This window comes from Protopterus annectens, chromosome 17.part0 (assembly GCF_019279795.1).
Source record: "Protopterus annectens isolate FY-2018-M chromosome 17.part0, PAN1.0, whole genome shotgun sequence".
NCBI classification, from domain to species: Eukaryota; Metazoa; Chordata; order Ceratodontiformes; family Protopteridae; genus Protopterus; species Protopterus annectens.
The window spans coordinates 128,870,421-128,890,141 of NC_056751.1; the positions used below are offsets into that span (position 1 = coordinate 128,870,421).

The window sequence follows — 19,721 nt, forward strand, 5'->3', positions numbered from 1 at the left end:
GCTTTGGATTATCTGCTTTGAAGGGGTACTCCAGACCTACACAATTAAGGCTCCTTATACATAAAATAAGCAGAAAGCTATAACTCAAAGTAGAAAGTGCTAATGATGAAACAGGATGAACCCTCCAGAAACAATGAGAGACTGGGATTTTGGATGCAAATCTTTAAGGATAAAAATAACCATACAAAATATTATATTCAAAGTAGCCAAAAGCATTCTAAGACCTAAACCAACATGGGAAGGGAGAAAGCAGGTTATGTCGATAGGGTTGGCTGTAAGTAAGAATACAGAGAACATGCATGAGGGGTCTGGAATTTATTGGAAAAACGGTCTCAGAAACAAAGGCATGGGGAGCAAATAATTGGAGAGGGAAATGTAAGTGAATGTTAAGAGGTCAAGAATACATATGGACTACAGGCTACAGATTGCCTTCCCCCATCAAGGAGTATCAGACAAAGAGAAAGGAATAGGGAGATCCTAAGTAAAAGACCACCACTGGTAGAGTTTTTAGTAGAATCTACAACAGAAGCTGACATTAAAAAAAAAATTCAAAGGCCATATAAAATATTGCATGATAACTATAGGAATCAATCAGAATAGGTTAGAAAGGATTTAGAAGACAGATTGGTTATGTAATTCACAAAGAAACAATGGGAGGATATATGTACGGCTCCCAAATATGCAACAAACTATGAATCAAGCTCACGAGGCCAGCTTAATGTTAGATCATCTGCTCTCTCCTCCGACATAGACAAGTGGTTCTTCCCTTGTCTGAAGTGGACAGCTCAACAGCCAGAGACAGCATGCTTTTCTCTTGGTGCTTAGTGGCGTTTCAAGATGCAATACCAGAAGGATCAACAGAAAGCAATGAGCAGTCCAAAGTACCTTAAATGGTCACCATAGTGTCACTCATTGCTGGCTGATGTGAAGAGGAAGCCAGCTTAAACATCAAAGGATAATATACAACTTTCTTTTTTGCAGATACTGCAGGGAAAAACCAAACAGCCCAAAGCCTAGTCCATGTCTCCGGTGAAAAAATTGTGTGTGTGTGTGTGTGTGTGTGTGTGTGTATATATATATATATATATATATATATATATATATATATATATATGTGTGTGTGTGTGTGTGTGTTAAAAGTTGACATTTCAGACAAAATGGTAAAGTGGAAGGTATTCTCAAATTGAGGTACTTATCTGTGCAGCCTTGGAGAACTGCTAGGCAAGAGTCAATCACTTGAAGCCTGCAGGGAAGACTGCATTTCAAGGCAAGAAAGTGCTGAAAGTTTGGCACCCTAACCAATGACTTAGCGGCTTTTCGTGACAGCAATAACTCTTCTTCCAATTTTCTGCTCTTCAAATATCCCTCGCTCTCCTGTGAACCTCCAGAACAAGTGATAATGACCTGCATTTATTCATTAATAATCGCTATGTAAAAGGTAAATGTCTAACCCAAAGAACCTACTGGTGTACGTCTGGGTCCTTCAGATACAATTTGGAGAGAGAGAGGTTGGAGGCTTACGTTAAGAGTAAGGACAGATACCAGCTAAATCTAAAATTATGATTAGTATGTAGCTTGCATATTTACACTGGTCCTGTCTGGATAAGAGAACTGATGGACAGAATCCCTAGCAAGCCTTTGACAATGGAAGCTCAGAAGGAAGACAGAGTTCTGGTCAGGTTATCTAAACTGCAATACATGGCAAACGTATTGAAGGTAGACCAAGTAGCAGAAGCACAAAGCTCTTCTAGTGGCAAATTTTGGAAGAAAGCTGTAGATGATGTTTGAGCCCTGATACTGTGTGTTTTTGTTCTAGATGGCAAGGACCTATTATCAGAGGAATAAAAGGTAATGCAGTCTGATATCCATTTAGACACTGCAACTTTAGTTACTTTGTAAACTTTACTACTTCAGAAGATAACGAATAGCTTTTCATCTTTTCTGAATTCTATTGTTCTGTGAACACAGAATCTGAGTCACCTGTGTGCATAAAATTAATACAGCTGACATTCACGCCTGTTTGAATGACTTGTAAAGAAAAACTGTAAGATAAACACAGTGATTCAAGTCTAGCTATATGGCCACCTTGAACATAAAGGATTTGTTAGTCCTCAATGTTCCTCTGTCTTTATAAAAGATAATTTAAGGGAATTTAGAGAATAAAGCCTGGAGCTCTGAAATTATTTGAGTATGCAATGGCTACCAGACAGTCTTCCACAACAGGAATTTAAATGCGAGTACAGCCATCAGGTTCAGAGGGAAACAGTATAGGTTTCCACAGAATGAATTTGTAATCCCATGGGAAAGCACATAAAAAAAGATCATATGGAGTAAAAGAAATTTTACATAGAAGAGGAAATGCCTAGATATTAAGAGGATATGGTATCTAGATGAATCTTAATATAGGGTATGACAGGGATAGACATAGTAAGCAAAAAAAAATAGGTCTGAACATAAATTAAGTGACAGAAATCCAAAAAGTAACCCAATTCTGAAAGTCAAAAAAGTAGAAAAAATGGACTTAACTGAGGCAGAAAACTTGAGGAAACCCCCTCTCTGTGCTCAAATGGAGCAGAACCACTGAAACACACAATGGCAGCAACAACATATTGAGATTCATAGAAAGGAAGGACTTATGGAACAGGGAAGGAGCTCAAACTCATAAAATCCTCCAGAGGTAGTTACGAAAATAAAATTGCCAAAGATTCCAAAGACTCCCACAAGGCATTCTATAGCTATGTCAAAAATCTAAATGGCAATGCTCAGATCTGCTCTGAGCTACAACAGAATGGCATTAAATATACTGATCAAGAAAATCACCAGCAGGACAAATGGAAATCAAACTGTTTTCATTATCAGGTTAAGCGCTTTAAACAATAAAATTTAACTTCATCAGAGCAAGGGGTACAAGCAGCCAAGTTTTTAAATACACCAAAAACTTAATTAATAGGTTGAAATCACACCATTCACTTTCATTTCACTTGAATAAATTAATAAATTAATAAATAATTACTAGTTGCCATTCTTATTTAAAGTGAAAAAACATATGTACTAAACTTTGTATTAATCATTTCACATAAAACTCTTTAATAAAAAAACTATAGGATCTACCTTTATTAAAATACCAACTTTAAAAATTGCAAAAATGTCAAGGTTCTTTTATATAGTATATTTTCTCAGCTTTTTTTCTTTTAAGGCTGGTACAAAAGATATAAAATCATTCAAACCAGGGTGCAGGCTGGCAGCCAACCTCAATTGCCACACAAGTCCTCTTTTGTTTAAAATATTCTTCCAGTCCCCACCCCTAGGGTTTATGTGAATGACATCCAGGATACCAAATTTAAAACCAGAAAAGTTGTTGCATACTTGTGTGCCTGTACAGGGCATTAGTTTCCTTTTCATTTTTTATTTCATACAAGTTTTCATAAATCCTGGACTTAAAAGCCTTTTCAGTCTTTCCAACGTAAAACTCCGCACAGGTGTTGCACTTAGCCAAATATACTAACGCATTAGTAAGGCAGTTGCCTTTCTTAAAAAAACACTGTATCCCTGGTCCTATTGTCTAAAATCACACTGTTTGCCTGTAAAATGAAGCTGCATTGTGAGCAGCATCCACAAGCTTTTGTACATTCAATTTTCTTGTTACTTCTAAAGGTTGAACTACCTTCTAAGGTTAACTTCAAGTTGTGGTCCACTTTGGTTGAAAACAAAGGTTTATCACCCACTGCCTGAAATACATCATTGTCAGTTCTAAAAATACTCCAATTCTTGTTAAGTAGATTCTTTATTTCACTATACAATGTGCTGTATTGTATAACACAAGCTTATATGAAATTACCAGATGGTTCAACCTTTTTTCCTTTATCAATATTCTGGGTTTCAGAAAGGTCTCTACCCAGTATTGGTTTGTACTTTGAGCCCTACTGATCCAGAATTTCTTGCAAAATATTTTCCACTAACTCTGTGGGATAACCTCTCTCTGCAAACATGTTGGTTAAACCTTTAAATTCTTGACCATCATCTTCTTTATGAGAAGTCATCCGAGCAATTCTAATGGCCTGCCCTTTAACAATACTTATTTTCTGAAAAAGGGGGTGGTGGCTGTTAAAATAAAGACATGCATTACAAAAAGTTTTCTTCCTGTAAAACTTAGATTTAAAACCTTCTTTGTCTTAAACTATAGTAGTGTCCAGGTAATGTATCTTACTGTCATGAAATTCAGAAGTGAATTTCAGAAAACTTGTAGTACTAATAAGATATTCAGTAAAACCCGGAATTTTACCTTTATCTCCATTGCATAAAATAAAAATGTCATCCAGGAACCTGTTGAATAATAAAATGTCAGAATAGCAACTACCTCGAATAATATATTCCATCTCCCACCCCAACAATACAATGTTGGCATATACAGGGCACAGGCTGCCCCCATAGCAACCCCTTTTATCTGTTGATAGTACTGACCTTCAAAAATATGTAGTTATCATCTGAAACCAAACCCAACATCTCACAAACAAGGTTAACCTGCTCTGGGGACAAATTAGAACAAACATCTCTTCAAAATATTCAAGCCTCTCTTTCCCGGGAATACATGAAAACAAATTTTGAACATCAATAGTCAGGAAACTGATCTCTGAAGACCAGAGGTCCAGTTTACTTTGACTTAAGAATTCTCAAGAATCTTTGATAAGGTGAGGTATCCCCTCCACAAGATGTTTAACCATTTTGTCCACAAATTCAGCCAAATTATGAGTTTTTGATCCCAACGCCACCACAATAGGACTAAATGGAGGCGCCAAAACATCTTTGTGGACCTTGGGGATACCAAATAACCCTGGCACTTTAGGGAAGGAATTCAAAAGAAAGTCACAAGTTTCCTGACTAATCCTCTGTTCTAAGATGTATTCTTCTAGAAAGCTATCTATTCGTAGGCAAGAAATGTTAATTTGGTTCTTGGATACCTGCAAATAATTTTCCTCATTAAACAAGATAGTTTGCATAGTATTGTTGTAATCTTCAGTGTTAAAAATCACAATCCCACCACCCTTGTCTGGAGTCATTATACGAATACGTTTATCTTGTCTCAAGTCATACAATAAATCCCTCTCTTTCGGATTCAAATTGTGGTAAACTTTCTTATTGTTGGTCCACAATTTATAAATATCTTCCTTAACCACTTTTTCAAAAGTGGCTACCCAAAACCTCAACTTATCAAAGATTCTTGGGAATTCTTAAGTTAAATTAAACCGGACCCTCTGGTCTTCAAAGGTCAGTTTCCTGACTATTGATGTCCAAGATTTGTTTTCCTGTATTCCCAGGAAAGAGGGGCTTGAATATTTTGAAGAGATGTTGTTTGTTTGTTCTAATTTGTCCCCTGAGCAGGTTAACATTGTTTGTGAGATTATGGACTTGGTTTTAGATAACTACATATGTTTTGAAGGTCAATACTATCAACAGACTAAAGGGGTTGCTATGGGGGCAGCCTGTGCCCCTGTATATGCCAACATTGTGTTGTTGGGGTGGGAGTTGGAATATATTTTTCAAAGTAGTTACTATTCTGACATTTTGTTATACAGCAGGTTCCTGGATGACATTTTTAATTTATGCAAGGGAGATAAAGGTAAAATTCTGGGTTTTATTGAATATCTAAATAGTACTACAAGTTTTCTGAAATTCACTTTTGAATTTCATGACAGTGAGATACATTACCTGGACTCTACTATAGTTAAAGACAAAAAAGGTTTTAAATCTAAGGTATACAGGAAGAAAACTTTTTGTAATGCATATCTTCATTTTAACAGCCACCACCCCCTTTTTCAGAAAAGAAGTATTGTTAAAGGGCAGGCCATTAGAATTGCTCGGATGACTTCTCATAAAGAAGCTGTTCAGGAATTTAAAGGTTTAACCAACATGTTTGCAGAGAGAGGTTATCCCACACAGTTGGTGGAAAATATTTTGCAAGAAATTATTGATCAATGGGGCTCAAAGTACAAACCACTACTGGGTAGAGACCTTTCTGAAACCCAGAATATTGATAAAGGAAAAAAGGTTGAACCATCTGGTAATTTCACACAAGCTTGCGTTAAACAATACAGCCCATTATATAGTGAAATAAAGAATATTTTTAACAAGAATTGGAGTATTTTTATAACTGACAATGATATATTTCAGGCAGTGGGTGATGAGCCTTTGTTTTTAACCAAAGTGGGCTGCAACTTTAAGTAAACCTCAGAAGGTAGTTCAACCTTTAGAAGTAACAAGAAAAATGAATGTACAAAATCTTGTGGATGCTGCTCACAATGCAGCTTCATTTTACAGGCAAACAGTGTGATTTTAGACAATAGGACCAGGGATACAGTGTTTATTAAGAAAGGCAACTGCCTTACTAATGCGTTAGTATATTTGGCTAAGTGTAACACCTGTGCGGAGTTTTACGTTGGAAAGACTGAAAAGGCTTTTAAGTCCAGGATTTATGAAAACTTGTATGAAATAAAAAATGAAAAGGAAACTAATGCCCTGTACAGGCACAGTAAAGTATGCAACAACTTTTCTGGTTTTAAATTTGGTATCCTGGATGTCATTCAAATAAACACTAGGGGTGGGGACTGGAAGAATATTTTGAACAAAAGAGAACATATGTGGCAATTGCGGTTGGCTGCCAACCTGTACCGTGGTTTGGATGATTTTATATCTATTGTACCAGCCTTAAAAGAAAAAGATGGGAAAATATAACATACTATATAAAATAACCTTGACATTTTTGCAATTTTTAAAGTTGGTATTTTAATACAGGTAGATCCTATAGTTTTTTATTAAACAGTTTTATGTGAAATGATTAATACAAAGTTTAGTACATATGTTTTTTCACTTTAAGAATAGCAATTAGTAATTATATATTAATTTATTCACGTGAGATGAAAGTGATTGGTGTGATTTCAACCTATTACGTTTTTGGTCTATTTAAAAACTTGGCTGCTTGTACCTCTTGTTCTGAAGAAGTCAAATTTTACTGATGAAAGCGCTTAACCTGATAATAAAAACAGTGTGATTTCTATTTGTCCTGTTGGTGATTTTCTGATGCAAGTGTTGGTCTTTGCATCAGTTACCATTTTGGTTACTAGTTTTTCGTTTGTGGCAAATTGGACTCATGGATTCCTTGGACGCTAAGTTTGCCTGCTGGCACTGGTACAGGGCAATCCATGGAGATTTTGGAATTGAAAAAAAGATGTGGCTGAACTGAAAGGTGAATTAACTCATCTCATTGAGCTTTTTTCTCAAAAATCTGTTAATGTTTGCTCTTTGGAGCTGAGCCCTAACCACAAGGGAAGCTTTGATGCTTCCAAACTTCGTTTACAAAAGAATTTTAACTTTGGAGAGGATGCCAGCACTCGTGGGGTTTGAGGCCATAATAACGTCATCACGGAAGCCGTAATCCATCATGGCGTCACCCCTGTATCCTCAGAAAGCTGAGGGGCTACTTTTTATAACAAAAATGGTAAAAAAAAAATTCTGAAGGGTCTAACAGCAACGGAGTTGTTTATTTTGGCAACAATATTGAGACCATTCAAGCAGATGAACCACACATGCAGCAGACACCAATGAACAAAAACAAAGGTACTGTTTGCTCTAATATTTCTAATGTGAGGTCCCAGGCTGGTGTAGCATTTGGCAAACGGTTAGGGGACGTAACCCGTGTATCTAGTTCCCCTTAGGCTTTGAGAGGGACAAGTTTGAAGTTTAATGTTTTTTTTTTTTGAATAAAAAATATAATTTTCTCAAGCCTAATAGGAGTTGTGAAGCTAACCATGAGTATGAGAAAGATGAAGCAAGGAACTACCACTCTGTGAATGGCATGATTTTTACTTTTGAAAAAAAGTTATATAAGCTAAAGACTTTACAAATGGAAATGGTTTATTTTAATGAATGCATACGGTTGAAAGTGGTTTCTCAAGGGTTACGTGTTTTTAAATTTCCTTTTGGTCTGTATTATGACTCTGTCATGATCAATGATTTTGTTGGTTTATTTGACAAATGGGGAATTGAAATGCTTAAAGCGGTATTCTTTCAAGAGCAAATGAAGGTTAAAATACAAAAAGAAGTAGAGGAATTAAATAATTGTATTTTGGATGATTTATTGTTTTCTCAGTATGAAGAACTCTATTATAAATTTCTTAATAGGGTTGAGAAAAAGTGTAATACTCAGTTTTTAAAAAAGAAGTGAAAATGAGATAGGGATATCAAGCTCAAGCAGTATCAGTTTAATACAGTTTATCCTACCAGTAGACTGGTTATAGATAGGCAAGGCCCGGAAGCCAGAGGACCCAAACACTATTTCAATGATTCTGAATTTCATGAAAGTGAGGGTGGGGCCCATCTTGATAATCCATCTATTGAAGAATATCCTGAACAGGGGGATTTTCCACCACTGAGACGCTCATAAAGAATAGCGAACAGACAACATGGAACTCAGCATTATTGCAATTCAACCTTTTATCTCAGAAGGGGCAATTTTTTCAGAGGGAGGGGCAGGTATTAGATGATGCCCACCCCAAAATTATTCACACTTTTCAAGGTTTTAATATTTATAATTATACTGACAGGGCTATTTGCGAAGAAGTTTTTTCACTCTTCTCCAAAGGTTTTAAATTTGTTCCCACCAGAATTCCTGATATAGCAGAAGTTCTACTTGATGTACAACTGTATACAAGGAAGTTAAACTTTCGGGTTTTATTTTCAAAGAACAAAGGCAGTAGTGTAGATATTAAATCTTCACCTTTCAAGAAAAGTAGTGTTTACAACCCCCCCCCCCCCCCATTGTTTGGTGCCAGTTTCGAAAAAGTGGTTAAAGAAGATATTTATAAATTATGGACCAACAATAAGAAAGTTTACCACAATTTGAATCAGACAGAGAGGGATTTATTGTATGAAGTGAGACAAGATAAACGTATTTGTATAATGACTCCAGACAAGGGTGGTGGGATTGTGATTTTTAACACTGAAGATTACAACAATACTATGCAAACTACCTTGTTTAATGAGGAAAATTATTTGCAGGTATCCAAGAACGAAATTAACATTTCCTACCAATGAAGACAGCTTTCTAGAAGAATACATCTTAGAACAGAGGATTAGTCAGGAAACTTGTGACTTTCTTTTGAATTCCTTCGCTAAAGTGCCAGGGTTATTCGATATCCCCAAGATCCACAAAGATGTTTTGGTGCCTCCTTTTAGGCCTTTTGTTGAGGCGGGAGGAACAAAAACTCAAAATATGGCAGTATTTGTGGACAAAATGGTTAAACATGTTGTGGAGGGGATACCTCCACCTTATCAAAGATTCTTGGGAATTCTTAATTAAACCAGACCATCTGGTCTTCAGAGGTCAGTTTCCTGACTACTGATGTTCAAGATTTGTTTTCCTGTATTCCCAGGAAAGAGGGGGCTGAATATTTTGAAGAGATGTTGTTTGTTCTAATTTCTCCCCTGAGCAGGTTAACCTTGTTTGTGAGATTATGGCCTTGGTTTTAGACAATAACTACATATTTTTTGAAGGTCAGTACTATCAACAGATAAAAGGGGTTGCTATGGGTGCAGCCTGTGCCCCTATATATGCCAACATCATGTTGTTCGGGTGGGAGATGGGATATATTTTTCAAAGTAGTTACTATTCTGACATTTTATTATACAGAAGGTTCCTGGCTGACATTTTTATTTTATTGAAGGGAGATGAAGGTAAAATTCTGGATTTTATTGAATATCTATATAGTACTACAAGTGTTCTGAAATTCATTTTTGAATTTCATGACAGTGAGATACATTACCTAGGCACTACTATAGCTAAATACAAAGAAGGTTTTAAATGTAAGGTATACAAGAAGAAAACTTATTGTAATGCATGTCTTCATTTTAACAGCCACCACCCCCTTTTTCAGAAAAGAAGTATTGTCAAAGGGCAGGCCATTTATATTAAATGTGCCCTTGAAATGCTATTGACATTTTGACAAAATATAATGTGAACTGTAAAATGAATGACTTGACAGAAGTGAAGTAACGCATAGATTTCAAAGACAGTTCTTGACACTACAGTAAAAGTAAACTTGTATATTCACAAGGAAGTATTGAAATGTTTTAGTCTTCCAGTTAAAATAGCTTACTGTCAACATTCTGCAATATCAGAAAGTTTGAAGTGCTGGGAAATTACTATTCTTTGTATTTATAATTATTATTAGATAGATGTTAGACTCTGCTTAGTTTAATGAATTGTGACATATGTTTATGAAGAAAAGTGGACTCAGTTATTCACATTGGACTACACATTCCAGGAAACTCAACTGAAATGTTCACACATTACTTGTGAATTTAAATGTAACTGCCTGATTAATAAGCATAATTTACTTTAACAACCTGAATCCATAAGCCATCTGCTCTATATATGCTACATTATATATATGTCACTTGCATATGACAGTCTCTAGAGCACACGAAAAAATATGTATTATTCATAGGTAGGTACTAGGCTATCAGCCCTAAGGCCTATACAAGCCCAGCCAAAAAGGTACCCTGGCTTTTGCCTCCCAAGAAAATTATTTTCCTGTGCCACTGTCGAGCAGAGCCACAGCAGTGATCCCTGGGGTGAATTTCCTATTTCCCATCCAATCATCAAGATTTTTCTTGAAGAGTGCTAATGAGGAGCTTTATTTGATATAGATAGATAGTTTATTCCAGAGTATGTGAAGTCTCTGGGACAGGAATCTATCCCTCTGGCATGTTCTGTTTATTGTGGTGACAAGGTTTAGTTCCCTAGAGCATGTAGCTCAGAGGGATTGGGATTTCATTAAGTGGAGCATGTCCAACAGATCTGGGGTTGACATAGCTTTTTATGTTAGGCAGAGATCACCTCTGAGTAGGCGATATGCAACAGAGTAAAGCTGGAGTTTTTTGAGACGGTCTGCGTAGGGCATCTGTTTGAGGCTGGTGATTCTCTTTGTGAGGTATTTCTGCGGCCTTTCCAAATTGTTGTTGATGTCTTGTGAGGTACATACCAAAAGGGGCGTTGCACTCCATAGGTCTAATGAGTGATGAGTAGAGGGGAACAATGACCTCTTTTCTTTTCTGGATGAGAAACCTTTTGTGATGAGGTGTGCCACGTAGAAGGATTTCTTGACTACTGTGGCAATGTGATTATCAAAGGAGAGACTACTGTCCACCTGTGTGTCCCAAGGTCTCATCACACTTTTGGTGTTAAGTAGACTACCGCCTATGCTGTAGTTCATGGGTACAGAGTTTTTACCAAAGGGGATGACAATGCACTTTTTGGCATTGAGCTTGGGGCCATGGCTTTGACACCAGGCATCTGTCTCAGTGAGGCCCTTTTGTAGGATGTCCACATCGTTAGGAGTTTCGATTATGGCTATTACTTTGCAGTCATCTGCGAACTTCGTTAGCCAAAGACCTTCTGTGTTAGCATGTACTTCAGAGAAGTAGATACCAAACAGGAGAGGACCTAGGACTGAACCCTGTGGTACTCCACTTTTCACTGGTCTGAAGTCGGATCTGGAGTCTGCTACTTTCACAGTGTGGGTTCTGCCAGTGAGCCAGTTGGCAACCCATCTTGTGACATAGGGATTTATACCTAGTTTAGTGAGTTTATGTATAATTCCAGAGTGGGGGATGATGTAGAAAGCCTTAGCAAGATCTAGATAGGCTGTGAGAACCACCTTACCTTCGTCTAAAGCTTTGGTAACTGCTTCAAAGAAGTCTATCAGGTTTAGGAGACATGATCTGCCTTTTACAAACCCAAATTGGGTGTGGTAGAGAGTTTGGAGATTACTGATGTCTTTGTTTATAAGTTCCATGATGATACATTCCATGGCCTTGCAGACCAGGCTTGTCAGGCTATTGGGGCGGTAAATCCCGGGGTCCGTGGTGGCTCTCCCCCCTTGTGGAGTGGGATAACTGTCGCAGTGCGACATTCAGTGGGCACAAAGCCTGAGGTGAGGCTAAGATTGAACATGGTACTTAGGTGAGGTGCCAGTTCGTTCTGTAGTTTGTGTAGAATGCAGCCTGGGATGTTGTCTGGTCCCATGAATGCGGTGTTCTTGGCTTTGTTGGGTGCGCTTTTTACCTGTGCAGCCGTGATTACAGGAACTTTGCATTCTTCTAGTATAGAGATGGGCTCTTTTGGGGGTGAGAGGGTGATAAAGTTAGCACTAAACCTATCTGCCAGGATGTTGGCAATATCAGTTGGGTCTGCATATTTAGTGCCATTGTGCTGTAACTCAGAGCAGATCTGAGTGTTGCCATTGAGATTCCTGACATACCTATAGAATGCTTTGTGGTTGTCTTCAGAATCAGTGGCGATTTTGTTTTCGTAACTAGCTTTGGAGGATTTTATCAGGGATGGCAGCTTCTTATTGAGGCTGACCAGGGAGCTCCTCCACTCATTGGATTTTACTCTTTTTTGCAACAGTTTCTTCCTTCTGGTGTACAGATTGTTTATGGCAGGGGACCACCAGATTGGCTTCCTTTTTTGGAGGATAGCGTCTTGGCTCTGTTTGGGATAGCACGAGTCATGCACTCGTGTGTGTATAAAGTGCAATTGTGTAGGATTCAGAAGTCGTAACTGTATTGTCCATCTGCATGGGTGTCATGATGGTCACCACTTCTGTCTTAAGAAGCATGAAGTTGGCTTTGGAGAAATTTTTTACCGTGGTTTCCTTAATGGGGGTGGGGCAGGATGTGGATATCTAAGGTAATTAGCTTATGGTCGGATTGGACCAATGAGGCATTGACTTCAGGTGTGAAACACAGATCATTCATGTTGGCAATGACTAGATCTAGGATATTGTTGCCCCTGGTGGGGGTAGTTGATCCAGGGCATTGGAGTTTATAAATTCCAGAAAGCGTTGAGCGAAGGAGTTGGTACAGGAGTAGTTTTCCCAGTTAACGGTGGGGTAGTTGAAACTGCCCATTATTAGACTGTTTGGTTGAACCCTAATATTTTCCAGTACATCAAAAAAAGAGAAGTGGGAATCCTGAGGCATGGTGGGGGATCTGCAGCAAGCTACAATTTGGATTGCAGTTTTGCCCAGAGTTAGTTGCACTTGGATAACCTCAGCTGCATTATGCTGAGCAACTAGCCTGGAGGTGTGGATATCCTTAATGAATATGGACACACCTCCGCCTTTGGTGTTCTGGTCCAGGTTACATGGCCCGAAAAGTGTGGTATAAGTTATAGCCTCGTAATGAAGGGATGCTCTCTGGAGCCTTGAACGAGACCTCAGTCACTGCACAGATATCGATGTTCTCCATTTTAAGGAGTGCCTTGAGTGAGGGCATTTTGAGATTTAGACTTCTAGCATTGAGTAGCATCACCCTCAACTTTTGCTTGCCTGTTCCTGTTACGATGCAACATGCTATATTTGCACTAACCATACATTCTAAACTAACTTAATTGGCAACTGACAAGTTATTTGATACATCAGTCTAAATATTAATTGTGCCCTTGAAATATTGTTGCCATTTTGACAAAACAAAACCTGAAATGAAAAAGGAATGATTTGAAGAAGTGAAGTATTGTACAGATTTCAAAGACAGCTATTGACACTACAATATAAGTAGAAATGTATACATGCAAGGAAAAATTGAAATGCTTTATGCTTTTAGTTAAAATAGCTTATTGTTAACTTTTTGCTTTATCAGAAAATTTAAAGAGCTGCAAAATTATTTCTAATTTGTCTTTATAATGTTTGCTAAAGTGATGTTAGTCACTGACTTGTTTAATGGATTGCGAGTCATGTACAAGACAGACTAATGAATGTTATTTCTGTTTACCTATGTTTGCTGAATTTCTTTTATTAGTACTGAATTAAAACAAGGGAAAGAAAGGGAAGGGAAATCTTTGTTTCTGGTCAAGGGAGGAGAGGCTCAAGAGTATTCTAACTGCCCCAAGAACTCTCCAAGATGCTCTAAATACTATTTGATTAATACTTACCCAAGGTAAGTCTTGATTACCATATAGGTACCTTCACATTCATTCTAGACCTGATGTGATTACCCATTCTGGAAGAAGGAGGTGCCTATGCAGGATGTGAATTGTCAGGGTGATCATAATTCATTCTTAGTCTCTGCTTTCTAAATCTATAAATATGTAAAAAAGCACTGCACACTAGAATGTAGGGTGCCTCTACTCAGAGTCAGGATACCACTGATAAGCCATGTCTTTTCATAAGTGCAAGTTGAAGTTGGTGACTGAAGAGTGGGAAAATAAAGGAAGACAGTACACCTACAGTAAATTTATATTTCATTGGTAATCACTCATTGTCTCCTGTAGAGTCCTTTTAGTCAAATTATTTTAGTAATAATCTATTTGTTGTTGGCTTATTTAGTGTATGCTCCTCTGTTGCATTTAATTTATCCAAAATGACATATCTGATATGTTTGGGATCTTTTAAGGGTAACTAAATATTGGATATATTCTAAGTCAACATAATTGTTTACATACTAACATTCCATCCTGATATATAAAATACTATAGAAGAATAATAGAATAATATAGAATTTCATATCTCTTAAGAAAATTCTCCATATATTAATTTAACATATGGAGCTCAGTTCATATTGTTGGTTAAAGGCATGAGTGATAATCCAATAGATCTAGCTTTATCTATTGGATTAGGAATGACTCATTCCATGTTTAATGGAAAATTCATATTTACTTGCATTTGATACTTAAGAATTAATGTTTTATACAAGTACTTTTTTTAAAGCCTGACCAGAATTTTACCCTACTTATATTTAAAGAAAGGACATTAAATTACACTCCCAAGTTTACACACACAAAAATAACATTCAATGTTATCACAGAATATAATATAACTACTATAATAAAAAAAAAAAGAAGCAAAAAGTTTCTTCCAACAATAACTTGAAATGGATTTAACATTCTTATCATTAAATACTAATGGCTTAAATAATGCAAATAAAAGATCAAACTTACTAAAATATTTAAATCTAAATAAGGTACAAGTAGTATTTCTCCAGGAAACGCATTTTAAGACTAAGCTATTTGGAACCCTAAGGACTATACAGTCTTCGCTCAATCCTCCTATAGAACAAAGACAAAAGGACTATCAATTCTCTGGAAGAAAAACATAATCACTCCAAACGTTATTAATAAATATGAAGACGAAGAAGATCTACTAGCATTTGTTATAATTAAATTTAATAACAAAACATGGACCTTAGCTAATCTATATTGGTTCCCAGCAATTGGAGCAGGAACAGTTAAAAAAACACCTAGATTTTATTTCCAACAAAAGGAGACTTTAATTGTACCTTAGAAGCTTCTTAAACCACCAATAAGTCTTTTCGTATAGCTACTATTTCAAAATCCTTAAAAAAATTGATTGATTCATTTGATTTAACAGATGCGTTTAAAGTAAAAGATGATAAATCCTTATTTTCCCCATAAAGACCATAGATATGGAACACAAACCAAAATAGAAATTATTCGTAGTTCAAGATTTACAAACAAAAATCTCAACTTTTCAATAGTTCCATGCCGCTTCTCAGATCATGATTCTCTGATAATGAAGCTCCAAATAGAGTTTAAACCTATAATCCTCTCAACTAGAATTCCATCATATATAATGAAAATTAAAGAATTCAGACCCTGGATGTTGTGAGAACTACAATTTTTTCTTGAAATTATTAATACAACAGAAATCAGTACAGTCATGGTTTGGGACTCATTAAAAGCGTATTTGCTAAGACCCTTAGCTGGTATAAAAACAAAGTTAGAGAGTGGGAATCTGAATCATTAGACTTGCAAACCAGACTCTTGACAGCAAAATCTAAAAAAAAAATCAGAATTGTCCAGAAGTCAAAAAAGAAATAGAGGAACAGAGGAATTAAATAAAAAATATAATGAAATTTTAACACACAAAATTTGTCTAGCCTTGGAAAAATTAAAAATAAACTCATTAGCCACCTCCTCCAGATATCTACATAACTTATCTACAAGAATTAAAATACAATCTAAAGCAAATAACATTAGTAGTATATATCATGAAAAGAAAGAGAAAAAGTATCAGATATAGGAGACATCCTTGAAGCATTTCGGTTTCATTATATGGAACACTTCAAAAAGGAAGATTTAGATACCAACCAAATAAACTTAGTTACAAACCTTATCAATACAAAAAAAATTCCCGAAAACGTAAAACTAGACCTACAAAAACCTATATCCTACAAAGAAATTGTTGAAAAGATAAAAAAAAGTAAATCTAACAAAGCACCAGGGATAGATGGTATAACTACAAAAATTTACAAACTCTTCCCTTCAACAGTAATCTTCCCTTTTCATAAAACTTTGCTAGAAGTCCAGTCAGAAGCAAAAATACCACCCTCAAGGAAATATTCTCTCATAAAACCAATTCTAAAAGATAATAAACCATCAGACCTTAGCACCTCATACAGACCTATATCACTACTGAATAATGATTACAAAATATTCATGTCAATCCTAGCTAACAGAATGAAAATCCCACTTTCAAAGACAATTAATAATGATCAAACTAGATTTTTATATAATAGGCACACATATGATAATATTAAAAGGATACTTACTCTTATAGACTGTGAATAAAGAAAATAAACACTTGTAATCAGATTAGACATAGAAAAAGCCTTTGATTCCCTCAACTGGGAATATCTATTTAAAACTTTAGCATTATTTGAATTTCCTCCTCCCTTCATCTTATTACTAAAAACATATACATTATTATACCATGACCCCCCCAAAACGTGCACGCTGATTGGCCAGCGTGCCCGTTGTAAATCGAGTTATACTAATGGAAAAAGGTCCGGTCGCCCGGACTTTTTTCCATTAGTATAACTCGTTTTTTTAAAACACTGTCTCGCTATGTTAAATGGGTTTAACATAGCGAGACAGCTTTAAAATAAGCAACGGAGATCTCCGTTGCTTATTTTAAAGCTGTCTGCTATGTTAAACCCATTTAACATAGCGAAATGTTTAAAAGCAACGGAGAAAGCAAGATCTCCGTTGCTTTTTATGTTGCTATGTTAAATGAGTTTAACATAGCGAGACAGTTAAAATAAGCAACAGACATCTCCGTTGCTTATTTTAAAACTGTCTCGCCATGTTAAACTCATTTAACATAGCGACTAAAAAGCAACGGAGATCTTGCTTTCTCCGCTTTGCTCACAACTCTGATGTACTGCGCGCCGCAGTACATCAGAACTGCCGCGGATGCCAGACATCTGCGGAAGGGCAGTAAACAGGCATTATACTATGCCATTATTTAAGAAAAGTAATAGTTTCTTTTCTTAAATAATGTCATAGTATAATAGCAATAACCCACTTCTGGGTGTGGGTAATGCTAAATTTACCCACGGTTGGCTTTGTTTGGTCCCTCGGGCTTAGCCCTTGGGACCAAACCACGCCAACCGTGGGTAAATTTAGCATTACCCACACCCAGGTGTGGGTTATTGCTATAATAACTTAGCCTACATTAAATTAGGTCCTTTCACCTCAGAATCTAGCCATATAACGAAAGGTACTAAACAAGGATGCCTCCTTTCTCCTATTTTACTAGCTTTCGCTATAGATATACTTACAGAAATAACACGCAATAATCCAAGAATAAAAGGAATAGAAGTCTATGACCAGTACATATCTAAAATAATGCTTTTGCTGATGATATTTTATTAACACTATCAAACTCCAGAGAGTCATTAAAAGAGCTAGAAGTAATGGAGAAATTTAAAAAAATTTCAGTTTAATAGATCAAATCAAAATTTCTATTTTTAAATAAGAAAAAAGACCTACAAGTTATAGATAAATTCATCATAGGAAAACAAGAACTTACACAAAACTATTTAGGAATAGTGTTATGCAAAAATATGAACAAAACAATAAAGTGGAACAAAATTACATCTTCTTAATGTTTAGCAGTAAGCGAGCGTCCATACATGTAATGAATCAGAAACTGTTTTTTTATGCCACTTGTACTATTGTAACGCATTAAGGCACCTTGTATAGTAATGTTAAACACTGATATTCCTGGACAAGGGGATATTATTAAGCTTGGGCTAGCGCTACATTCTGATAAAAGAATGCTAGTCTCACCAGTGTGTTAGCATGCCAAAAAGTGTTCTAGCTATGTTTAAGCTTGTATAAAGTGGTATTTGCTGCCTGTTATATACTGCTTGGGTTCAGCCTAGTACCTCTGTAACTTGTAAACATGCCTTGCTGTTAACACATCACTATTTAATCTTTTTTAAACTGCAATCTTACCCCTTACTTTTATTCTCCCTCTCTATAGTTTCCATAGCCTTCTCCAACCTTTGTGCTACATCTATTCTCCTATCCAGGTCCTGCTGGTCATCAAAGAGAGTAAGCCTCTCCCTAAAGGAACTTCACACCTCATCCCAAGGAAAGAACCAAACTACTCCCTGCCTTGTCTTTTTTCTTCTCCAAAAGGGTCTCCAGAAAGTACGTGCGTTTGTAACTTGCTTGCCTCAATAATTACTGAATAACTGACTGTACCTTATCCCTACTAGGTGGTTAGTACACACACCCCATCAGGACAGCCAGCAGGAAATGCTCCAAATATTGCCTGCCACTTACTCTTATCCCACGTTTTTTAGCCAAACATTTCCTCCCCTTTTTTTTCTCCCCTGGCTCGGGAACGCTCACTGTGGTCAGTGCTGCAGACATAGATTTGTCCCCTAGATGGCAGCCTGTACATAATTCTAAAATCCCTTTTAGCTGTACTTATTTCCACCACCTTTGACTTTACTGCTGTAGCCTGGTGTTCGTAGACCATCTCCCTTCACCTCCTTTCCTTCTCCCTATCACTCACTACTACAACTGCCTTTCCCCCTTCCTGCATACTTTCTTCTCCGATCCCACCTTTCTACTCCACTGATTGTTTCTCTTCCGGGCTTGGACCCTTCCTTCCTTGGCTCTTCCCGCTCCATTCGCCCTGTGAGCTCACTCTACTCTTCTCCCCTACCCTGAGCCCCCACTTCGCACCTGCCCCAGTACATCTACATTTATAGCTCTCTAGCCTCTCCCACACAAACCCCTCCCATCAAACTAAGTCCCTTCCCTCTACACCCTATCACTATCCTACACCTACTGTCTTACACCAAACCACCACCCACTACTTATATCACACTCCACCCTTCTATATCCATGTGAATACACCCTCACACATTTCATTCTAATCCTTTCCTCTCAAACTTATCAACCATCTCCCTTCCTACCTACACATCCCTCTCACTTAACTCACACTATGTCTCCCACCATGCAAACAAAACCTGCCTGTGCTCTAATACCAATATTTCTAAGCCTAATCCTCTTCTGCTTACTCTACCTTACTAGTCTCCCACAGTTTCAGCACTCCCCTCCCTTTCACAAAACTGCAATTTACATTAAAAAAGACTTTCCATTTACAACCCAAGCCTCCCCCACCTCTACAAACACAATGAATCTTTTCTATTTCAAAGGAAGCTCTTCCTTACCCTTAGTAAACCACTTCCCATACAAACCAAACTCACCTCATTAGGTTCCAATATCTACTCCTATGACCCATTAGAAAATAGAGACCTATCCATACTCTACTCAAAATTTATCACCCTCCTCCTCCATTCTGGAGACATACACCCTAACCCAGGGCCTTCACACAACTCCACCTCTA

The 19,721-nt window shown here is 37.0% G+C and overlaps 1 protein-coding gene across 1 annotated transcript in view; it reads right to left on the minus strand.

Annotated features, from left to right (window-relative positions):
* YTHDC2 (YTH domain containing 2) overlaps positions 1-19,721 on the minus strand; it is a 1,963,388-nt gene that overhangs the window by 1,314,976 nt on the left and 628,691 nt on the right. The window contains exon 7 of the mRNA XM_044059160.1: positions 3,925-4,082. Within this exon, the coding sequence (XP_043915095.1) occupies positions 3,925-4,082 (158 nt within the window). The remainder of the gene's footprint in view (positions 1-3,924; positions 4,083-19,721) is intronic.